A 25,376-nucleotide genomic window follows, 5' to 3' on the forward strand; every position below is an offset into this window, starting at 1 on the left:
GATGACTGTGCTCTAAGAGGATAGTTGCTTGGTGTTCTGTGTTAACACAGGCTTCAGTTCTGCAGACTCTTCACCTACTGAGAATCCAGGCATGGGTGGGCTAAAGGCTTCTATTGCCAGCCTAAAGGGAGGGGCTACCCCAGACCCAGATCCCAAGTAATTCTGGGGCACAATTAATGAAAAACAGAGACTGGAGTGAGGGTCTGCAGACACTTCAGGGCAAAAGTAACTTTACTCATATGAGTAAACATTACACAGTTACTTAAATGATTACAGAATTATAGCCCTGGGGTCTCCCAAATAGTTCAAAGGAACAGACAATGTATTTCTTTTAATAGACCTACTCGTTCACAAAAGTTTTCTAATGTGATGGCTTGGCTGGCTGACATGTCTAACTTTCTCGGCCTTTATATCAGTAAACAGTGGTCAGCAGTCTCATTAGCTGGAAGAGATCCCTCTTGTTTCGGTGAAAGGACGTTGTCAAGGTTTTATGTGGCTAAATAGTGACATACTTTGAAAATTAACTGTCCTCTGTTGATAGCCTTTTCCTTAGGATTTCAGGAAGCATTTTCATGCTGTGGTACTATTAGGAAAAAAAATATTGAAAGTAGGCATGGCTTACTATTAATACTGGAGTCAAAACAAGCCAGCGCATGTGTAATAATTGTTTTCAATTTTCATCTTCCTCGGATGTAACATGCACCATAGGTGGAGAATCACAAGCCTAAAATTCATCCTGAATGCAAGTCTTTCAATATGCAGTAATTCAAATTTGATCAATTATATCATTCTCCTAAAACAGACGCAGCCTGTTTAAATAAAGTACACAAGGTTACACACTCATGTCCTACAGAAAAAGGTGAGAAAATGTTTTATGATCTTGGCAAGGAGTGTTATGGGATTACAGCTGCATTCTTCCTTCAGGGACACTGGCTGTTTGTAGCCCTACAGAACAGGACGGAGATACAGCTTTCAAACCATTCAAAGCCCAAGAATCTGCAGCATCATGGATTTCTGGGCATTCCTAAGGAAAGCATGCCCCATCACACTGCTCTCTAAGGACCCTATCTGACTCCCATTAGCGTCAGTGGAAAGCCTCATTTCAATGGGAGCTGAATATGGTCCTGGGTTCCCATTGACAGCCAAGCTCTTTCCGGGACTCCAACCAGCAGAAGCTACAAAGGAGAGTTAATGTTGTTTGGAGCTCGGTTAACTCCTGACTAAAACTCCCCTGGGGGCATGGAACAAAATGGCTGCTCCTTAGTTCCACCCCACAGCAAGAAACCAATTATTCAGCTATATGATGATGTTCTGCTCACTTGGGAATGGCAAGTGAGGAAGTATATGATAGAGCTATCCCGCCCCTCTCCTTTAAATGGTTTCAGGCCTCTTTTCCCTTCCTTTGCTTCATCCCATGGAAATTGGTGTTTGGCTGCCAGAGCCAAATTCTACCTCAATTCCTTCTATTCAAATCAACCTAAATCAAATCTGTCAAGTTGCACAGGTATAACTGAGGGTATGATGTGCTCCAAACGACATATGAAAGTAACATTAAGTGTTGGATTTCAACCTAACAAGAAGTATGGACATTTATACACGGACCCAATCTCTATCCTCAAAAACATATCACCTTTCATTAAAAGCAAAGAATAAAGTTAATAAAATGTCAGTCTGGAGGCAACTTTCAAAGAAGGGAAAGGAAGAGGGCGGGATGAGAGGGCAATGGAGAAAAGCATAATGGGATTAAACTGGAGGGTGGAAAGGTGAAAGATATTTGCAAAGATTTCATCAAGAGCCAAAAGACCTTATATCAGAAGCAGGAAGCTTTCTGAGGAAATAGAAGTGCAATGGACTTTGTCAAATTAGCCTAAACTACACAGTGTCTCCTAAACATTAACGAATTCTCATACTCACTGCTAAAAAGGAACAGCAGTATTCTGGAATTACCTACGTCAGAATAAATGTAAAAATGTGAAGACAGATACTATCAGGTGTTTTGTTGTGAAGAAAAGTACTTTCAGCTTATGTCGTCCCACTTTCAACAATCTCACTCAAATATGGCAATGATAAAGGCTAAAAGTGTTTTAATGATGAATGGACCCGCATTATCTTATCATTCCGTTACACTGTCAATAGAGCAGCAGATTAAAAGAAACTTTGTTAATGTTTAAACTGCACTTGTAAAGTTAGAAGAAAGAAAGAAAGTTAAAGAGTAAAAGCCTGGATCCGGTCTTTCACACTATCAAGTTGCACCCAGCTACATTATGTATTTTAATTCAAGGAAGCATCCAACTTCATCTTGTATTTTCACTCAGATGATTGATTTTTTTAAAATGGCTAAAATGTTGTTAAATGAGAACTCAAGTGTTATACATTAATATTCTGAACCTTTTATATAACAGGAAACCTTACTGGAAGAGGACAGTCACTTTTCAAACAGCTTTTATTTAATTTATTTATTTTTAATATGTTAATGTCTGCACTGGTGCGGAAAATACTTAGAATGACATTCTGTTCTTAACTCACATTAACCCCCTCTGGTAAAATAATGTTAAGAACTCACTTGCAGGGGAAAGGACCTTTCAAGTCTTCTTTTCTACCTACACTCCTATGTTCCCTCACTACCCCCAACCAACAAGATGCAAAGTCCCTGATTCATCATCACCCTTCCCCTGGAAGATGTGGATAGGGTCCCAAAAACTTCCTTTCTGAGGAAATGGTCCATAGGAAGCACCAATATTAATCCAGTTCTACTGAAACAATGTGATATATTTCATTGCCTTGAGGTGAATTCAGAGTATAGAAGAAACAAAGTAAGTACAAGTCTGCAGAAATGATAGCATGCTGGCATTACTTTGTTTGCTTGACATTACAAGTGACACTGTGCCAAAAAAAGAGGTCGGGGGGAGGGAAAATGGTGAAACAGAGAATCTAAGAAACAAGCCTACACTACAATAATGACCTGTAAACACAGCGTCTTGGACTGTGATCACAGATTTCACAAGAAAAGAAAGTTTAGGTCAAGTCAGCAAGTCGTGGGAAAACTCCCACGAAAAAGCACAAATGCTGCAAGAAGATGTATTCATGATTTCACATTCTTCCCTCTAAGTCAATGACAAAACATTGTTCTTTGGAGTTACTAAGGGTATGTCTATACTACCCACTGGATTGGTGGGCAGCGATCAACCCAGCAGGGGTCGATATCGACCCCCGAGCCCTCTCCCGTCGACTCCTGTACTCCAGCGCTGCGAGAGACGCAGGCAGTCAATGGGGGCGCAGCAGCAGTTGACACACCGCAGTGAGTAGATCTAAGTACGTCAACTTCAGCTACGTTGTGTAACTTAGCTGCCCCCGTGTAGACCTGCCTAAGTTGCTGTGTAGATTCCCTGCCCCCGTGTAGACCAGGCCTAAGTTGCTGATGGTGCCATTTTATCAGATGAGTTATTAAACAAAAGTTACCACTTTTGGTTACTAACCATCCCTTGAGACATTGTAAAGGAGACGGGGTGTTTGCCCAGCCCATTGGGGCTAATTCAAATATAATTAAATATACTCTGCACATCGGCATCCTCCCTGCAATTTCACTCTCTGTCCTAACAGTATTGCCATGCACTGTTACATAGCTATTACGTTCCACCCCAGAAGTAGATGCACTTCAGTGGGTGAAATTATACCTATATACAAAGATTGTTAAGTGCTCTGGAAATCATCAAAGAGTTCTAAAAATACACAAGATAAATTGTGTGAAGACTGAGGGACAATATCCATACTCAGGAGTCATTCTCTCCTCCCTCTTACATGAATTTCTTAACTCTTAAGCATTTTTTTTAGAAGACACACAAGGGTGTCTACATTGCCATAAGAGACCCACAGCATAATTGCAGCTGGCCTGGGTCAGCTAGCTCGGGCTTGCGGATCTCAGGTTGTGGGACTATAAAACTGCAGTGTTAACATTTGGGCTTGGGCTGGAACCCAGTTCTGATACACTATGATGGGGAGGGTCTCATTGCCCAGGCTTCAGCCCCAGCCCAAAAGTGAACACTACAATTTTTAGACCCACGGCCCAAGACCAAGTCAGCTGACCTGGCCTCTGAGACTTGGCGCTGCAGGTTTTTATTGCAGTGTAGACATACCCCAAACCTCACAAACGGAGTGTTCAAAAATTCCCTATGACTTAAAAAAGGAAGTAGAGTTGAAATCATGGCTTTTAAAACAGTTTAGCTGAAATATGTATAACCAGGTTTTGTGGTGGCATTCAACAGAATAAATGTGCCAAAGCAGTGACAACAGCTCTCTATGACAAAGCTTGGAAGTCTACTGTATTTCTATAGTCATGCCCAAATAACTGTTCCAAAAATAGCTTAATGAGCAGCCATGGGAATTTGTCCAAATCAAAACAAGATCTTGGCAGCTCAAAGCACATTCACCTCGCATCATCCTTGGGATGATTTTCGCCATAGAATGTTAAGTCACAAGGCTCTTCCTAGGGAAAATATAACCTCATTTCCAATGCAAGACTTATTACAGCTCTGTTAAAATATAATTTATGTAAGCAGGTTTATTAATTCTTTATATATAATATTCCAAGGGTGTCTGAACACCTACCCTGCATTGTTACTGACTGCAGTTAGCCCTTTTACTCCAGTCTTCAGTAAGCCTCCTATGAGGTTCTCTGGAATTCCACACAATCCAAAACCTATGTAAAACAAATACAAAGAAAGAATGTAACAAGCATTCTAGAGGAACAATTCATCATAAGAAATAAATCTGTGTAGCAGATGATAAAAAACACATACATTCTGCACAGAAGAGAATAATCTGGTTATAGATGAATAAGCAGCTCAACACTTGGAGAAAATATTTCTCAGAATAGGGAATAGGACTTTAATCACACAATTGCCATTACTATGTTGGTTTGGGAGGGTAAAATCTCCTTTCCTTTCAGTCCGTCCAAAAGTCATCTTCCCTTCCCATTATGTTGGCTATATTTATCTCCTTACTGGATCTCTAATGTGGCTTCCCCGCTTCTGCAATATTAAGTTTAAGCTTCTCCTCTTCAGTTTCACACAACCTATAGTTTGCCTCCACCTATATCTGCCTTCGTTTCCTCTGCTATACGTTCCCTACTTCAATCCAGTCCAGCTTCAGTCCTGAAGACTCAAATTCAGATCTCTGCTACCAATCTGCAGAACTAGAGTAACTGCGATAAGAATTCTCTCTTTCTGTATTCTCATCTTTGTGTCTACCTTTTATGCAGCCCCATAGGCCTGAGGCAGCCCCTCTTTTGCCTTAAAACCCCCCACCAGCAACTTGTAAAAACCCAGCTACTCCATAAAACATTCCAACTAAGAAGAGCACGTGCTCTTCTGTATTTGCTAAATGGCAACTGCCCATCATAGTGGTTGGACACTTGTATATTTGTATTGGACCCATGTGTGTGTTTTTTTTTTAATTGTAAACTCTGCAAGACAAGAATCATCATCTTTGTTTGGAACAAAAACTACAGTACAGACCCATTTATGCACAGATGTTGGGAGTCAAGCCATCACGACCACGAGTTAATGGACCACGGGTTAAGAGGGCCATGCTGAAATCTTTTAAGATATCTATATATTGTGACAAAGTTCCTCCTCTACCTTGGTGGATCCTGTGCTTACTGGCGGATTTGCTCGCCTCACAGATTCTCTCTGTGGGTTGGGAAACAGCCCAGAGACCTTCCCCTCTGGTAGGGGCCACAGTCCAGGTCAATTCTTCCTGTGTATGATCAGGAGTTGGGAGGTTTGGGGGGGGAACCCGGGCCCACCCGCTACTCCGGGTTCCAGCCCAGGGCCCTGTGAACTGCAGCTGTCTAGAGTGTCTCCTGGTACAGTTGCGTGACAGCTACAACTCCCTGGGCCACTTCCCCATGGCCTCCTCCCAACACCTTCTTTATCCTCACCACCGGACCTTCCTCCTGATGTCCAATAACACTTGTACTTCTCAGTCCTCCAGCAGTACACCTACTCACTCTCAGCTTCTTGAACACCTCTTGCTCCCAGTTCCTCGCACACACTTCCTCTCCTCTGGCTCCCTGGCTTCCTTTGGCCTGACTGGAGTGAGCCCTTTTATAACATCAGAGGGGCCTTAATTAGAGTCAGGTGCTTAACAGCCTCACCTGACTCTTAGCAAGTTAATTGGAGTCAGGTGTTCTCATTAGCCTGGAGCAGCCCCTGCTCTGGTCACTCAGGGAACAGAAAACTGCTTATCCGGTGGCCAGTATATCTCTCTTCTACTACTCTGCTGTTCACAACTGGCCTGGGTCTATCACAATATACACACGTATTATTATCTAGGATTACATATGTATTCATGGCATCCCAAATACTGCAGCCCTGTTAACGGCGCTTTGCAAGAATATAAATTCAAATGTGTTTTTATTAGATTACATTACTACTACTACTACACAGGGGTGGAAGTAACTCAGGGATACTTACCAGTCTGGGGTGGGGGTGGCTCTTGTTATGTAAAGCCTCTGCTCAAATGCAATTGTAAGATCTGTAACTTGTATCATTAAGTTCTGCAACCTTTTTGCAGACTTTGTAACTTCAGTTATTGTTAGCATAGGCTTTTAAGTTTTGTAACCTTTGCAAGCTCTGTGGCCTTTTCAGGTTGCCACTTGTATGAACTTCCAAGCTTTGTAACATCCCATCCCTCAGAGAGAATGTGAACGAGGGAGTGTGAACAAGGCGGAGAGTGAACTGCATGAGACTGGGCGACAGGAGCCAGATGTGTCTGATATAATCTGCCCTGAGAAGGCAGTCATGAAGTGCTGAAAAGAAAAGAAGAACCTGGTACGCATGAAAGGAACTGGTCTGGGAATGCTTCTCGGTGAGGGACACAGAAAGGAAACTCAGTGTACGTGACAGGAGCCGCCCAGTTCCAAAAATAAGAGGAAGAAGGCATGCACACAAGCCCCTGCTTCTTGACCCTCTCAGCAGCCTGGATTCGTGACTGCAGACAGACACACCAGATCTACCATGCTTCGGCTTCTCGGCCTCCATGCTGTCTCTGCCTGTGTAAGTGTGTGGGTGCATGAGGGTATGAATGCAGTGAATGTGTGCGTGTATGAATAAGCTCCATCTCTTTTCTATCTGACCTAACAGTAGCATTGTTATAAAACTAATACAAGTGTGACCCTGGGTTGGTTTTTAGGGGAACCTAGGTAACAGCTCTGGCCCCTAGAAGGGGCGGGGCCTCGGACAGAAGGGGTGGGGCTGGGGTCAACATGCGCCAGCCAGCCCTTCCAGGCTGCCCGGTCCATGCTGCCCAGGTGGCAATTTAAAGGGCCCGGAGCTCCAGACGCCACTGCTGCGATAGCGGCGTCTGGAGCCCTGGGCCCTTTTAAATCGCCAGCCCCGGGGCAGCTGCTCCCTTTGCCCCACCCCGGTGACCTTAAAGCACTGCAGGGTCCTTTGCCGCAACAGCGCTTTAACATTGCTGCCCCTTCTCCCCCGCCGGTGGTAAAGACATACAACACATTTCCGCTCCACACTTCCTGTCGATTTCTATGTCAGTGAGTTAATGAGCAAATCTGTAGCACTACATAGCGTGTTCCTGTACCGTGTGTTAAATAGGTAGCACTGGGAGGCATGGTGCTACCGCGCGTTAAGCAGATTCATGCGTAAAACAGGTCTGTACTGTAATACTTTCTCATGTAAATTAAAAAAACCTCTGCATTAAGCGTGTATTTCCCTTCAGCCTTAATGTTGTGAATTTGTGGTAACTATCAAGAGACCCCATACGATACATTTTTTAAATGTGATTATATGATATCTTTAAAAAAATCCAGCTGCTTACAAAATATATTGATATTTCACAGCAAAAATTACATATTTTAACTTCTGACTAGGACACATACAGGACACTTTTATAATGTAGATAATAAAGTGTTGCCAATTGGCCAGTAAAAGGAAACTGTAGCACAAATATCAGTGGGTAGCAGTGTTAGTCTGTATCCACAGAAAACAATGAGGAGTCCGGTGGCAGATTTATTTGGGCATAAGGTTTCTTGGGGTAAAAAAACCTCACTTCTTCAGATGTATGGAGACACGAAAGCTTATGCCCAAATAAATGTTAGTCTTTAAGGTGCCACCGAACTCCTTGTTGTTTTTGTAGCACAAATATAACCTATATCAGTCATAATAAATAACATTTTAACCTTTGCAGCATTTTTCCATTAGGGAACGTCAAAGCTTTTGTGGGTGTGTGCATGTGGTTTGGTAAAAAATTTTCCTAAGCACATTAGTAACTCAAGCCTGGTCTACATTACAAAGTTCGGCTGACGCAAGATGCCTTACATCAATCTAGTTGTGCATAGGTCTACTTTTAAATGTGTCTCCCACTGATGTAAATGCCCCATTATAGCAACACAGTAATACCAGCTCCCTAAGCAGCACTGAGCCATAGTTGACGTACTGAAGTTGATGCATCATGAGCAAAAACACTGGTTACTTTTGTCGACACTAACAGTCCTCCAGCAGCTGTCCCACAATGCCTGACACTGACTGCTCTGATCACAATTTTAACTCCACTGCCCAGGGGTCACAGAGACTGGAAGGCCTCCCTCCCCTTTAAAGCCACACAAATTTTTGAAATGTCTTTTCCTGCCTTGCTCAGTGAGCACACCTAGCAGCTCTCCATTGCTGAGTTCAACTGCCCAGTTGACCATGCTGTCTACCCATTCCAGATGGGCTCCTGCTTGGAGAAGACAGGAAATTCTGGCTCTCCTGGGCCTGTGGGAAGAGGCTCTGCAAGCACAGCTATTGACCAGCCGTAGAAACATGGACATTACAGGCAGATCACACAGAGGATGTGGGACACGAGGTACAACACGGATCAGCAGCAGACATGCCAAACCGGGGGGGGGGGGAGCAAAACACAGAAATTGGGCTTATTTTTGGCTTAACTGGCTTGTGATTTGCTTGTTGGCTAGTAGCTTTTTTTTTTTTTTTAAATAGGCTCCCGGCAAGCAGGGGCAAGTGGCAAGAGGTAAGGGGTGGGGGGGGGGGGAGAGAGAGAAAGGAGCGTCAAGGGTGCACAGCAGGCCCACCACAGTCCCAGACTGCATGCTGGGGGCGGGAGGGGGGAGAGAAATCTAGTCATGTAGAGTGTTGGGGTTCTTAGGGATGGGCTTGTTTTGAAATGAGATTAGCTTGATTTTGGGCTTATTGTGAAAGCTGGGGTGCTTATTTACCACATGAAAGTTGGCAACTGTGATCAGCAGCAGTGCTGTGTGAAAGCCAAAGAACTGTGTCAGGCATATCAGAAGACCAACAGTCAATCCCGTGCTGAGCTGCAGACCTGCCTCTTTTGCAAAGAGCTGCATGCCATACTTGGCAGACACCTCACCAGCACCCTGCACACCACTGTGGATACTTCCAAGGAACCCAAGCCACAGGCCCGTGGCATGAACAGCGAGGAGGAGGAGGAGGAGGAAGGGGGACGTGGCATAGCTGGACTCCCCAGTTGCAAGCCAGGACCTAAGACTCCACTACAGTTCAGTCAGTCCCAGCAGTCAAGCACAGGTGAGCCCGTTGCAGGGGAAGGAACCTCAGGTAAACATTGACAAAGAGTCCTGTGGCATTAATTTACTCGTACTAAAAGAGGTAGCAGTACAATAAAGAGGTAGAATTGTTTATCTGCTTTTCACACCCGCTGTACAATTTGGGGTGAGGAGGCATGGAGAACAATTTGTTTATGAACACAGGCCACACCAGTCAGCAATAAACAGTGGCAGGCATCTTTGCAGTACACAGGCTAGCAGCATACAGGCCTGGGCAGCTTTAGGACACCGGCAGCAGCTGTGTTTGCTGTGCCTTTATTACCCTGAGGAGTGAGATACAAGCTAAAAATCACCACCACCTGTGGAAATGGTGCCACTATTCATTGCCATTGCTCTAATCATAGTTCCATGCAACCAAGAAATTCCCTCCTCATTTCTCTCACCTTGGAGGGTCATGGCTGGTGCTGCGAGTGGCACTGTGCACAATCACTCTGAAGCAGAAATGCAAATAAGCACGTCCTGCTTAAAACTTTAGGGGAGCAAGGGAAGGAAGTGCTCATTGTGACTATATTGACAAAGGCAGCTCAGTGTGTTTTAATCTGCAGCTTCTGCCTTTGTGGCATTGTGGGGGTCCTCCCCCCCACACACACACTATGCCTGAACCAGATGAGGAGAGAAAAGACAATTCAGGACAATATGTTCAATGAGATCCTGCAAGCCAGTGCTGTGTCAGACCATGAGCAAAGGACCTGGAGGGTGAACAGTGCAGACAGCCTGGAGAAGGAAAGAGCAGACACTGGTGGCATATACAGATCCTGCAGACTCCTGTGAGCCTACAGGTTCAGTATCACAGGCTTGCCTCCCTTTGCAGTCCACTGACAACTCCATTATAGCACTTCCCTATACCACCTCCTCAACACTTCACATGGCATCAGGGGCTGCATCTCACCCCTTACCACTCCACCTGGGGAACATTACAGACAACTACAGCATCACAGATACTGACCTGTGAATGCCACGGTTGTTGCATGTGTAGGTAAAATGAATGTTCTTTCCCTTTTTAAGTTCTTTTTAATTAATTTATTAAGTTTTAAATGTATTTGATTTTAAATTGCAGAGATTGTTCTTTGCACTGACTTTGTTACTGAATAAATTTTTATTATTTGAGAAATAATTCATCTTTATTCTGAAAGCACCTACATACTTGCTACTGTGCGGTGTGACCAATTCATAGGACCAGTGACAGTGTAATAATCAAATATACAGGAAGCACCACAGAATGAACAGGTGCATTGGCAGTGTTATATTCATAGGATGTGTGCCAAGCACCCACAATTCTTAACAGGCCCCGAAACTGCAGGGCCAGGTAGAGCACAGTCCATCACAATGCATTACTGTTACTCAACTGTTAGAGTGCTCTTTCAAATCCTTCCTGAACCAAATAGCTCGGTGCTGAGCTCTTCCAATAGCTTGTGTCTGGCTGTTCAAACTCAGCAGACAGTCATTCCACCTCCACCCCGGCAGCGACTTTCCCCCCCTTTGCTTCACAGATATTATGCAGGACACAACAGGCAGCTTTAACTATTGGGATATTCCCCCCTCCCTCTCCCTCACCCTGCCACTGAAATACATTCTTGTGAGTAAACACCAGCATCCCTTGCATCTACCAAAAGTACATTCAACTATCATTCTGAGCCTGTAATTGAATCCTTCCTTGGTACAGTGGAGGTGGCCAGCATACAGCTTCATAAGCGTGGGGAGCCAGGATAGGCTGGATTCCCCAGGGTCACTATTGGCATTTCAACATCACCAATTGTAATCATCTATCAGGAAAATAAGTCCCTGTTTGCAGCTTTTTGAACAATCCTGTGTCCATGCAAACATCATGCACCTTCCCTGACCAGTCAACATTAATGTTGGTGAAGCATCCTGGTGATCCACCAATGCTTGGATAACCGTAGAAAAGTAGCCCTTTCTGTGGATGTTCTCAGTGGCAAGGTGGCCTGGTGCCAAATAGGGAGATGTGTGCTGTCTATTGCTCTACCGCAGTTTGGGAACCCTGTTGCTGCAAACCCATTGACTATGTACTGCCTGTTGTTGAGAGTCAGAGCCCTGCACAGCAGGAGACAATTAACAGCTCTGCATGCTTGTATAAAACAGCCCCCACCCCCACTGGATTTTCCAACTCCAAAATTATTTCCCTCTGACCAATAGCAATCTAGCATTGCAAGTTTCCACAGTGTGCTCAACACTCGCTTCTCAGTGCAGCTGTCATTTTGGTGTCCCTTGCGCTACAGTGAGCTCAGTCCACAGATCCAGGAATGTGGCCTTGCTCATCCGAAAGTTCTGCAGCCACTGCTGGTCATCCCAAGCCAGCATTCCGATGTGATCCGACCAGTCAGTGCTCATTGCTTGGGCCCAGGAGTGGTACTCCACCATCTGTAGCTGTGCTGTGAATGCCATCAACAGCCTTCAATTGGTGCTCACTATGTCCCACAGCAATCTATCCTTCAAGGAATTGTCATCTTCCCCTCTACCCATTTGGTTCTTCTTGCAACTCAGCAAATACTGGAGAATTGTGCATCCTTTACTTGTAATGGTTATGAGAGAAGCATGGAGACTGCATAGTTCTGCATTGAGATGGCAGAAAGCAAGGAGGACCATGAGGGTTCATGGGATTTTAAAGAAGGCTTGAAAATTAAGGGACATAGATGCCATTGTGGGATGGCGAGTTGCACGCTGGGAAGTTGACCCTATGCTCCCAGTCATCCCACTCACAACTCATTTCTGCCCTACCAGGCATTGCCAAGACTTCAAGACAGACAGTGTGCTGGAGGGTGACGGGCTGCACCCTGGGATACCTACCCTCGGTGCACCACATTATGCATTGACACAAGCACTCCCTGTGAATACGTGCAGTACTGATGCAAGGAGCCAAGTGTGCACACACACAAGTGATGTACTAATTGCAAAGCAGCTTTATGCCAACGTAACTTGCATCAACCAAAACTTTTAATGTAGACATGGCCTTTGGCACTCGAGTCCCAAGTTACCCATATTCATTAAGCACAATATAACTAGGAGGCCACACTCTATGGTGCTTCTTTAGACCACAAATCAGGGGCTCCTTACATTCCTCCATTCCATGCACAAGCTCCCTGTGTTTCACCCTCCCATGCCCCTCTATTTCAGAGACTTCCTTCAGTCTCTCCCCTCCCACCCAATGACAGAGACTTTGCATGCACTCCCATTTCCTCCAAACAGGGTCCCCCAATCTCTCCATCTGTCAGCGATTCTGTGTGCCCCCATTCCCAGGTTGTGCTGTATCAGGGATCTGTGTACATCATCATTCCCCCTCTATCTCCTCCTTCCATAATAGGGTTCCCTATTCCCCTTTGCTACAAGTTTTGCGTTCCTCCCCACTCCCCCATGCCATGCGTGTATGCCCCCATTCCCACCTTCCACCTCATGCCAGAGGCTCTGTTTGCCTTTCATCTCCCTCCCCCATACCAAGCTCGCCCATTCTCCTTCTCCCCCATGTCAGGGGCAATCAGCGCCCATTCCCCACCCACTGTTAGCATTTCTCATCTTTCTGTCTGAGAGATAAATCAACATGTTAAGCTCTATTGGGAGGGTGGGCAGAGATGAAATAGGGTATTAAATTGGTGCCATCAGCCAGTTCATTGATATATAGACACTTGCAGAGGTGACTGAAGATGTATGCCAAACAGATGGCAAGAGCTCTGCATTCCCCAGCCCCCAATTTTTCCCATCTTCCACTTTTCACCAAAATCCATATTAAATTTTACCAAACTGCAAATTTTTGTCTCACCATTTGAAAGGATATTAGCAACCTGAAAACATTCCACTCTAAGTAACATCTAAGTTTTCTGTTACTGATGGTTAGTTGGGGAGGGGGAGTTTTCTGTTTCCCCCCGATACCCCGTTTTACTGCTGAGACTAAGTCAGTTTTTTCCTTACTGAAGAGACCCTCATAATCGTCAATAGGAGAACAGGAAATGCTATATTAAAAAAGAAATATTTTCCTGAGTACATGATATTTAAAAAGGTGTTTCAACTTGAATTTTTTAATTGACTAATTTAAAAAAATGGTTAGGAGTGTTCTACTCAGAAGATGAGAGGTTTTCTCATTAATTAATACTTACCACCAACAAGTATAGTTGCCCCATCAGGTATGTCTTTTACTGCTTCCACAGCATCAGTATAGAATTTGGTGTTGCGATGACTGCTGGTAGAGAAATAGCAGCCACAAATCTGGAACAACATTAAAGGAAATCAGCATGCATGAACAAAACAGTCTGTATTACAGCTTTATCATGGGGACTATTACATGAACTGTGTAGGAGGGAAACTGTGCTAGTCAAACTCCAAACTTAGTAAATGTAAAGTCTTTCAGTGTTTGGAGGGAAGGGGGATTGAGCTCCAACACCTTTTTGTGAACCAGTGCCCTTCCTGGAACTCCAAAAGATCAACTCTGACTGCTCTGCTTCACCTGGTGTTCATGACATCTATATTATGCTACTATGTTTATATGCAATATTGATTCCACTTAGGTGTCTCTTTAAACAAAAATAAAATAATCTTGTCTACAGATGTCAGTGTATTTTATAAGTATGTCCTTAGTTAAATATCAGTATTTGTTCATTTCTTCCAATAACAGATTGTAAATGCAACTCACTTATCCCAATGTACTGATTTTAAAGTGTCTGGCACTAAAATTAATTATGGGGTTGCGGCTCTAGATAATACAGCAAGAATATGCTTCTCATTTCACCCATATTGTTTAGTGTAAGCATGTGTACACACACACACGGAGATATGTAAATATAAAGCCTTAGCTTAGGAAGTCTTGTCAAGGTGAAATTAATTATGTTTTCAGTTGTTAAGTGTTGTTTGTAATTTGTTACACAGAATCATCATATGTTGTTTGCACTGTTCAGAACCATGTGGGGTAAGATTACAGGTCAACCACCCCCACCTGTGAAAATGTTAAAGCAATACAATGAATAGCATATTTTAAATTGATGAATAAATCTTACAAATTCATCAATATTCCCAAATGTTGAAAAAAGATTTCAAAGTATGAATTACAGGCCCCATCCTGCAAGGTCACTATATGCAAAGCTCAAAATCCAAGTACCAAGCTTGCAGGAGATCGGCCCTAGATCCAGAATTCTAGCCCCAGAAAACTTTCTTGCCTTTTTTAACAGACCCCAAGACCAGACCTCAACCTTAACATCCTGTTGTGTGCGGCACACCATTTATGAGTAATTTAAAAGCTACTAAAGGGCATGGTGAACGTTTTAGCTAGCTATATAAAGAGACTAGTGTTTTCATCCATATTGCTTAGTAAGAAGCCTCTGGCAGCAGAAGAGGCCATTCTGGGGCTGAGGAAATATCCAAGAATTTGTTCACAGCTGTATTAAAAGTCACATCTTGTCTTATCCATAGACAAGGGCACAAGTCCTGAACAACTAGCTCATTATCAGCAAATCATAACGCCCTGATGACTCCATGAGTTTTCCGTTCTTTTCTGATCCAACAGAGACCCAGCTGGAGGGAGGACTCTGCATCTTCCCAAGCAGCTCTTATAAATCCTTGTTCTGCACTGTGCACATTACAGACCAAAACAGGCACCCAACTAACGCCCGAACGGATCTGATGAAGAAACGGGAAGGCCTGAATTCTGGCGATGAAAAGTAAAGAGGGCAGGATCCTAAAGTCAGGTATTTCCCTCCCCAAGGTCAACCCCACACGCCGCCGTCCGGATGGGCTGAAGGACTCTCCAGATCCCCCTTTTCACGCCGGGCGGAGGCGAAACAAACGTGCCATTTTGTAGCCGAATCTGACAGCAGCTACAGTGTAGCCGGGGCGGGGGGCGGCGGCGGCGGCCGGGGCCCGCGGGCGGGCAGCGAGGCGGAAAGCGGGGAAACGGGCCATCGCTTGAGGCAGGTTGCAAGGTCGCTGCCGGGCTCGGTCAGTGGGACGCGCTTGTGCTGTGGGACGCCAGCCCGGCCGGGGCTCTCTGCGCCCCCCCCCTTACCTTGGCCTGGGCTGCCAGCAGCGCCGGGGCGCGCCCCCCGCGGGCCCCCCGAGCGGCGGGAGCGCAGATGCCGGGGCTCAGCCTGCGGAGGAGTTTATAAGCCGCCATCTTCGGGCTTCGCAGCGCGCGGGGCGGGAGAGGCAGGGAGCTGCCCTGGGCCGGGCCGAGCGGAGTAGCGCAGGGGCGGCGGGTGCGGGTGCCCAGGCGGTGCAGGGCGGAGCGGGGCGGGAACGCGAGGCGGCTGCAGCGGGCGTTGCAATCACATGGGAGCGGGTTGGGCAGGGGCTCGGCGCTGCTGCCCTTGACGTCTTGCTGGTAGCCCTTGCGGGGCAGGCGGGAGCACTGGGGTGGGGGATGATCGGGGCGCCCTGGGCGGTGTGGGAGGGGCTCAGCCCAGCACCCACCAGCCTGGGCAGGGCGTAGGGTGACCAGACAGCAAATGTGAAAATTCGGGACAGGGGGTGGGGGGTAATAGGAGCCTATATAAGAAAGACCCAAAAATCGGAACTGTCCCTATAAAGTCGGGACAGCTGGTCACCCTAGCAGGGCGCGGGGCACCCAGCCTCCCTTCCTGGGTTCTGAGACGCGCTGCAGGAACAAGCCCGCAGCCCAGCACTGAAGTCGGGAGCAGGGCGGGGGGACCACACGGGTCAGCGGTGGAAGCAGCGCAGGGTTAGAGCCGCCACATGGGCGATGTAATTACCTGATGACAGCTGAAGCCAAATGTAACATAGGGGCACTGAACTACACCCCCCTCCCCAGCAGCTCCCCGATCCTGCTCGCCTATGAAATCTTACTTTACTGAGGGGCAGCCTTTAGCCCCAGCACACAAGGGATTATCTGACCATCAGAACTAGGGCTAGTCAGTGGCCAGTTTCCTTTCCTGGCCCTCCAGAGCCGGCTGTTGTGTCCCAGACACTCAGCATTGCCAAGGGGAGGGCAACGGGGTGATCTGACAGAATTCCAAAGGATAGAAAAGCTCTATGGAAAAAGGCCCCAATTCTGCAAACAGTTCTCTAGTAACTTTATTCCTGCACAAAGTCCCACTAAATGCCCTGGAATTACTCGTGCATAAATGGCAGCTAGACCTGGCCCTAAGGGACCTAGGGGTAATATTTCAGAGTAAGCTGATGAATTCTAGCAATGTACAAGTTGCTGACATATTGGGAAAAAAAGACAATGCCCTTCTTTTCCTAAAGTACTGATGATAACTACAAATTCTCTAAAAATAATCTATGGTGGCCTGGGAGCTACTTTGACATCTGAAGTAGGATGACAGGGGATGCCACTGGAAGTGAATTACCTGATTATGTGAGCTGTTTCTGCTTCAGCCTCACTTCTGAATATGTTCAGACCACACATTGTGCAGTTCCTCATCCCTGCTATTGCCTCTGCAATGGATGAATTCTGTACAGGTTCAGTTTTAGCATCCAATATTCTCAGGTTCCATGACCATCCATGACAATCTGACAACCAACCAACCTTACCCATGCTGAACCCAGCACAGATATCAAACGCTTATCTTGATGTTGGGTAGATAGTGTTTATGAATATTTTAGCTCTTTTAAAAAAAAAGAAAACAAATGGGGAGAGAGAACATCTTCAGGAAGAGAGTCACAAAATGAAACACTGAAAGCAAACCAAAAAATGGCAAACATGAAACAAAAGCCATGTTTTCTAGAGTGAATGTTAAAATAACTACTATTGTAATGTTTCTTTCTGTTACAATTGCTGCCCACATTCTACAGAGGGGATGGATGCAGCTTTGAATTATCCCTCAAGAGAGACAACTGTTCTTGTACATTTCTCATCTGAAACTTTGAACAAGGTGTCACATTTGCGATGTTTAAACTTATACTTTTTCCCTTTTCTTCTGGACTATTTGTGCATATAATATTTCTATTATGTATACCTGCTTGCATACAAATATAATTTAAAAAAAATCTAAAATATTGTAATATAAAATGTTAGGATTTAAAATGGTTAAATTTCAGTACTCTCAGCTTAGCCTCTTCTCATGTACCACATGGTCACTACCAGGCTTTTAGATACTTCAGCTGGGTAGAACATCACTAGCACAGATGATAGCTTGTTTAAATGATCACATGATACAGTGCTTTTGCTGCTGGCATTTCTGTTACTGAAAGAAGAAGAAAAATACAAAGCATCCCTCCACCATTATATATGTTTTCTACAAATAACATGAGGGAGGTTAGTGCTCATGAAAGCAGAAAATCCCCTTTCAGATTTGTCATTACACCACTGTTCTGAGCAGTGTCACCCCCTTTGTTCCAGTTCCCAACCATTATCAACCAAAGACTTCTCAGCACACTTTATTGAACTATATGTAGATGCAGAATAGAATAATTTTGACCTACTGAGTCAATTTTTAAAGGAGTTTAAAGTGAATGTTATTTATTATTTGTATTACTGGAGCACCTTGTGGCACCCATCGTGGACCAAGACCCCACTGTGTGAGGTGCTGTACATACACAGAACAAAAAGATGGTCTGTACCCATGAAATCATGTGTGTGCAAACCGGCTGACTGTAAGTGGAAAAGGCGGCACATAGGAGTACATTTGTCAAATGTTCATACTTATAGGAGAGTCTTGGGAGTACAAAGGGTATTGTGCTCTCCTTTGAAAAGTTAGCTCCAAGCCCAGCGTCTCATCTTTTAAGGTTAAGAAGTTTACTACATAAATGACAACATGGCAAATATGCAGTATTATTTAGTAGCTGAAGCTCAGGATGAAAAATTAGGCAACTTACCTATCCTTTATAACATGCTCATCATTCCTTTATCCCATATTTTGTCCATCTTATCTATTTAAATCATAAGCTCCTCAGGGCAGGAACCGTCTTTTATTATGTGTATATGTGCAGTGCCTATCACAACGGTAGTGCAAATTATTATCAACCACCATGGTTATCTATATAGTACCTAGCACAATTGGTCATCAGCTCAGTCAGGACCTGTAGGTATTATTGTAACATAAATAAAACTGTGTAGGGCACGTCTTTCTCCATCTGTTTGTACTGGCTGTTACAGAAGTGACACTTAAAGTCTACACATACAATTCATCGTGTCTGATTTCAGAAGGTCTGAGCACCCACAATTAAAACTATGGTTAATAGGAGTTGTGGGTGCTCAGCATCTGTGAAAATCAGGCCCAGGGCCTCTAAAAACAGGGGTGGGCAAACTTTTTGGCTTGAGGGCCACGTTTGGGTGGGGAGATTGCATGCAGGGCCATGTAGGGCTGGGGCAGGGGGTTGGGGTGCAGGGTATGGGAGGGGGTGTGGTGTGCAGGAAGGGGCTCAGGGCAAGGGTTTGGGGTGCAGGAGGGAGGTCAGGGCCTAGCAGGGGGCTGGGGTGCAGGAGGAGTTTGGCTCCAGGGCGGCAATGGTGCACAGTGGGGCTAAGGCAGGCTCCCTGCCTGCCCTGCCCCCGCACCGCGCCTGGAAGTGGCCAGCATGTCCGGCAGTGGCTCCTGGGGGTGGGGTGGGCTGGGATGGAGCGGAGCAGGCGGCTCTGCCGCATGCTGCCCTCGCCTGTGGGTACCACCCCTGAGGCTCCAATTGGTGCGGTTCCCCGTTCCCGGCCAATGGGCACTGTGGAGGGAGGTGCTTGCAGGCGAGGGCAGCGCACAGAACCCTCTGCCTCTCCCTTCCCCAGGGGCCACAGGGACATGGTGCCGGCCACTTCCAGGAGCGGCGCGGGGCCATGGAGCCTGCGCCTTAGCCCCTCTGCACCACAGTGCTGGCAATCCCGCAGGCTGGATTGAAAGCCCTGATGGGTCAGATCCAGCCCGCTGTCCGTAATTTGTCCTCCCCTGCTGCAGATGAAAAGTGCTATATCAGAGCTAGGTAATACTGTTTAAAAAGATGTAATGTTTTGCCTACTTCTAAAAAGTTTAGTTGAAATTAATGCAAAATGTTACTTGGCCAAATTGACTGAAAAACTGGGCTTAGCCCAATCTCTACTAGTTGCACATTAATACACTGTCTTTACCCCTGCACACTCACCCGATTAGAGAGGTGATGAATTTGTACAGGGTCAAATCTCTGTGGTGATTGTTACTCAAGTCCTGATTGTGAGACACATGGACAGAGATGGGTGTATTTGCTTGCTATGAACATACCGTATGCAGTTTGTCAAGACAAGCTAAAACTCATTCTTGAAAGCACTATTCACTATTAATCAAACAGCAGGCCAGCACACCCACTGCAGCATGAAAAGCTCTTTACTAAAGGCTGTATTAAAGAATGCTTTCTGTTGTGAAGCCAGTGACTAGTAATATCTCCACTTAGAAGAGTAAAAAGTAAGTGATCTGACCCCTTTGAAGTGTTGCTGGATGCGAGAAATCTTTGAAAGATTTAGCTATTGTTTTCCTGTTTCAAATACCACTTGAGAAATCATGTAAAACTACATTGTAAGTGGAAGGCACAGAATTCACTGTCACCTATTCTGCAAAGCACCATATACATCATAGGTTAAATTCCTCCCTACTGCAGCTACTGTGCAGCCTATTAAGACTTCATCCTCAACGGGACTTCAGTGAGATTTAACTTGTGTCACGGGCTTTGTAGTGGTCTTCTGTACAGGGGTGAATTTCATCTAATAAGCATATATTTCTGCATTAAAAAGTAGGTGGGCAGAACTTAATTGTTTACTGCCAGGTATAAAGAGAGGCTCATAAGAAAAACTGAATTATAAAAAACAGCGGAGAAGCTTGATATCACAGTGTTAACCAGCATCAACATTTTAATCATACACCATGCTGGCATTTTTCAGACAACAGGCAAAAATAAATTCAGGCGGCTACAAGTAGTGCAAAGAATATTAGGACCACATTTTTAAACATCCAGCTAAATAGGAAATGGCCATTTGCATGTACAACATTGCAGATATGCACATACTTATGGTAATTTCACAAACACACACCAGATGTATTTTTGTGCATAGTTCTAAAAATCTGGATGGCTATAGGATAGACATAGAAAGAGTCAAACAACATAATTTATTATTCTTTGGCAGTAGAAATAGCAAAATTTAAATTTTGCATAAACCAAATATTTAAAGTAGTCATTTTTCTTCCCCACTTCTACAGCTAAACTACTCTTGATTTTTGATCTCATTCTACACTGCAAACTTCAGTATTGATAATGTGACAGCCCAGGAGATATCAGTAGTTCCACAGGAATTTCCAGATGCTTTCCATGTCTGCACCTCTAAAGAGATCAAAATGTCTGGAAATGCTGACAAAGTCTCTGACTAGAATTGTACATTGATTGCATAGTGGCAATCCAAATTCAGTTCAATTTCAGTACAAATTGTGCATTGAAGTTTAGCAGGGGCGGCTCTAGGAATTTGGCCGCCCCAAGCACGCCGGTCCCGTGGCTCCGGGGGACCTCTTGCAGTCATGCCTGCGGGAGGTCCACCGGAGCTGCGGCAGCAGCAGACCCTCTGCAGGCACATCTGCGGGAGGTCCACCGGAGCCGCCTGCCGCCCTGCCGGCAAAATGCCGCTTCAAGCGCGCGCTTGGCGCGCTGGGGTCTGGAGCCGGCCCTGAAGTTTAGAAAAACATTCCATTAAGAAGAGACCCAGACACTAAGGGCCTGATCCAAAATCACGTCTTCCATCTGCCTTCAATGGAAACTGGATCCTGCTAGTTGTTCTTCCAGTGATTGTGCACATACATATTCCACTGCAGGTGTATCTAGGCCCAATGCACTCAAGTTGGAGACTTTTGCCAGCAGCACCACTACATTGTGCATGCACCCCTGCTCTCCTCATGCTCCGTGGCAAGGGTACGTAAAAGGAGTGGTCTGCAGCCTCCTCCTCATTTTTCACACAGTGCATAGTGAGAGTTCATGCTCCTGATAACATTTGCTTCGGTTAGCCAGTATTTCAAAACTCATTAGTATACACAATTATCATATTTAGCGCAGTGTAGTTACTTATGGTTTTAGTAGTTACCTAGAGGATATTGTGAAAAAATCCCCAGGCTTTAAGCAGTGTGCCACAGGCAAGGCTGCTATCCCTGTCATGGATAGGCATAAGAGCTGCTTGGTTTGTCTTGCTGAGGGGGCCATGTGAAAGATAATGCTCTATTTGTACCTTTTTCCCCACCAGGACTAAAAAACAGAGGGATGTCCACCTCAAAGTTCACTTCATGAAAGAAGCGATGCATCCTGCATCAGAACTGAGCCCTGACCATGAATCAGCAGATTCAGAACTGATGAGGAGTGTCCTCCAGCTGCCCCTCATTTGAGGCACACAGCTAGTAAGCAATGTCACTCATTGCCCTCATAATCAGCCTCTTTGAAGCACTCCAAGCTTTCCAGTGCTAGCAAGTCTGTGAAGTCTTGGACATCTCCTAAAAAATCTTCTAGTAATCTTCAGATACCAGTTTGAGACATCACAAATCTAAACACTCACCAGCTCTGTCTGAGGCAGCACCATCAACTCTGGCTCCCTTTGCGCTTTTGAGACCAGTATCTTCACCCTTAGTGGGTCCCTCTTCTCCTTTCCAGCTGATCCAGTCTATCTCAGCTCCACTGGCACCAATGAACTTACCTGTTATGGTGTCCTTTACTCCCCAGGTGCTCTTGTTGGCAAGGTATATTGTCTGCCTTCCCCTCTCAGACTCTCCTTCACTGCAGCTGGCTTCATTTAAGGGCACTCTAGTGTTTTCAGCTCTATCAACATGATCAGCATCACGGGCTCCCTCCATACCATTAGAGCCATCGGCACTACTGGTGTACTCAGCACCATCACAAACTCTCCAACCTGTTAGGTCAGCATCAATCACTTCATCAGTATTCTGACATCTCCACCTCTGAACCCATTGCTACAACCTCTCTACCTTTATTATCTATGAAGACAGCATTTCTGGGGCAGTGACTTCCTCAAGGAGGGCTTCAGAACTTCAAGCTCTCCTGGCTGACCCTCCTTTCACAGTCTTCCATAAAGACAAGGTTTCCCTTAGACTAAACCCTAATTTTATGCCTAAGGTAGTGTCAGATTTCCATCTGAACCAAACTATTAATCTTCTGGTATTTTTCCTTAAACTACATTCTTCCAAAGCTAAAGAAAAACTTCATACCTTGGATGTTCATAGAGTTTTGTGTACTATCTGGACCATGCTAGGTCCTTCAGAAATTCTTCCAGGCTTTTTGTAGCATACACTGAGAGAATTAAGGGTCAATCAGTATCAGCTCAGCAAATCTCATATTGGATTTCTGACTTCATTACGTTCTGCTACCATCTTGCTAAAAGTGTGTCCTCCACTGAGAATAATGTCTCCCTCCACCAGGGATCAGTCTACTTCATCAACCTTTCTGAGCAATATCCTAATAGCTGACACCTGCAATGCAGCCAAATGGTCATTTCTACATAGCTTTTCCAGTCATTATGCCATCACTCAAGGCTCTTGTGATTATGCCAACTTTGGCAAGTCAGTGTCACATGATCCAAAGTCCCTCCACTTGTAAGGGAAGGGAACTGCTGGTAAGTCACCTGTAAAGGGATGTATATATGCACAATCACTGGAAGGTGGGGGGGAGTTACTTACCTGCACAGTAGCTGTTGTTCTTTGAGATGTGTTGTGCACATATATGTTCCCTGGCTCTCCCACCTTCCCTGTTACTTCAGACATTATATACAGAGATGTGAAGGAGAAGAGAGAGAAGCAGTGGACCTGTCTGGTTTATGCCATCACCTGAGAGCACAAAGAGAGCAGGGGTGCATGTGCTCCCTAGTGATACTGCTAAAAAATCTGATTCAAGTGCACTGGGCACACATATGCCTGCAGTGGAATGTATATGTGTTAAAGACATCTCAAAGTAACCATTTTTTACACCCCATGAAATCTTGTTGAAGTCAGTGTGGCATGAAAAAAAATCTCCTTCACCCTATGTCCCTGACAAGGTGGAACTTAAACTTGTATATATTACTAGCAGAACATTGATTTACATAAGAGCTAGTAAGTATGGCTCTTTCACTCATGCAAAAAATATATCAAGCTAAGTTGCTTAAGAATAGGAACTTTACATTTCTTTGTATTTTCTAATACAGTAGAAATTCAGAATAAAAATAAATCATTTCATCACTTCATCTGGCAATATTGGACTTCAAATGAACTAACTCTTCTTAGCCTTTTTGTTTATTTTCAAATGCTCCGTTTGAAACTGAACAAATGCATAAAACACTGTTTAATCTGTAACAGCAAGAAGTGAGGCCAATCAACCAGTATAAACATACGCTCACACCCTTACACAGCATCAGTTAAGTGGATGCCACCAGTATAACTCAGTAATTAAAGTTTACTAGTTTTGATATTATAACCCACCCTATACCATAGATCAAACGTCTGCCCAAGCATTAAAGTTAGAATACAAACTCTCAGTTTAGGAGCAATATTTTTAAAACGTCATAAAAATCAGTATGGGCTTTTAAAAAGTTTACAAATGTGAAAAATGAGAGGAATGGGCTCAGTTTAGCAGATATTTTGATTTTACTTTCACTTTCCTCAAAACCAGTTAGGTTTTAAGCAATTTGGCATGTTATGATTAGGTCCATTAACTAATCATGATTTCTCAGAGTACTCCTGTGTACTGTGGCCTCTGTCCTGCAAGTTGATGAGCTCCCTCAACTCCCACTGAAGTCTGCAGCAGAAGCACCTCACAGGAGTGCTCAGAACTTCTCAGGAGCAAGCCCTTAGTTAATAAAGTTCTAGTTCACTCTTAGATGCGTATATACAACCCTATTTTAGGCATCTACGTCCCAGTTTTGGTTCCACTGCAATCCACAAAACTCACGTTTTTCAGAGTAAAAGTTCCCTGGGGACCTATGTTTCAGCCTCTGGGCATGTACGCTGCTGCCTCTCTCTAGGAGTCCAGATGCCTCTCTCCTGACTAAGCCCCAGAGCAATCCATGAACCAGAGGGAAGACAGGCATTTGGCTGCCTAAACTGCGTGTGAGGCCTCATCCTGTAAGTGTGCTTTGAAGGACCTACTGGATTGGGTCCCATTCAAATATCTGGTTGAAGGAGGAGTTGCCCACCTTGTAATTTTTGGGCCAGTGGTTAGAGCACTTGCCTGTGATGTGGGACACTGGATTTAATTCCCCCATCTCTATCAGAGGGGGAAAAAATATTTGAACAGGGGACTCCCACATTTCAGGAGAGTTCTCTAGTCCCTCAGCTATGGGATATTCTGATGTGGGGCTTCCTGAGTCTCTCCCATTGAAACTGTTCTGTTGTGGATAAATAGCGAAAGAATGGTTAGTGCAGGGGTTTGGACTCAATGTCTCCCCTGACCTCCCAGGTGGTGGCTCTAACCACTGGGCTTAGGGCTGCCAGGCGTCCAGTTTTTGACCGGAACGCCTGGTCGAAAAGGGACCATGGCGTGCCGACCGGGCCGTTAAAAGTCCGGTCGGTGGTGCAGGAGGACCCAGGGCTAAGGCAGGCTCCCTGCCTGCCCTAGGTCCACATGGCTCCTGGAAGTGGCTGCCAGGTCTTTGCGCCCCTAGCCACATGGGCAGCCAGGGATGCTCCGCAGCTCCCATTGGCTGGGAACCGTGCACCCCAAACCCCTCATCCCCAGCCCCATCCCAGAGCCTGCACCCCTGCCCCAGCCCGGTGAAAGTGAGTGAGGGTGGGGGAGAGCGAGTGATGGAGGGATGGAGCGAGTGGGGGTGGGGCCTCAGAGAAGGGGCACGGAAGGTGTGTTAGGTTTTGTGCAATTAGAAAGTTGGCAACCCGAACTG

General features: G+C 45.2%; 1 protein-coding gene across 3 annotated transcripts in view; it reads right to left on the reverse strand.

The window, feature by feature from the left end:
* OXCT1 (3-oxoacid CoA-transferase 1) overlaps positions 1 to 22,910 on the reverse strand; it is a 133,307-nt gene extending 110,397 nt beyond the window's left edge. The window contains exons 1-3 of one of the 3 annotated variants that reach the window (XM_039543905.1): positions 22,714 to 22,910; positions 13,708 to 13,816; positions 4,606 to 4,696 (exon numbers count right to left, since the gene is read on the reverse strand). Coding sequence is in view for 2 of the 3 variants with exons in the window: in XM_039543903.1 (XP_039399837.1) it covers positions 4,606 to 4,696; positions 13,708 to 13,816; positions 15,606 to 15,713 (308 nt within the window). In the remaining variant the exon portion in view is untranslated. Of the gene's footprint in view, positions 1 to 4,605; positions 4,697 to 13,707; positions 13,817 to 15,605; positions 15,972 to 22,046; positions 22,181 to 22,713 lie in introns of those variants that run through there. The other 2 variants (XM_039543904.1, XM_039543903.1) reach the window with 2 other exon arrangements.
* Between the last annotated feature and the right edge of the window lie 2,466 nt (positions 22,911 to 25,376).

The sequence above is a fragment of the Mauremys reevesii genome, linkage group 6 (genome assembly GCF_016161935.1).
Source record: "Mauremys reevesii isolate NIE-2019 linkage group 6, ASM1616193v1, whole genome shotgun sequence".
Taxonomy (NCBI): Eukaryota; Metazoa; Chordata; order Testudines; family Geoemydidae; genus Mauremys; species Mauremys reevesii.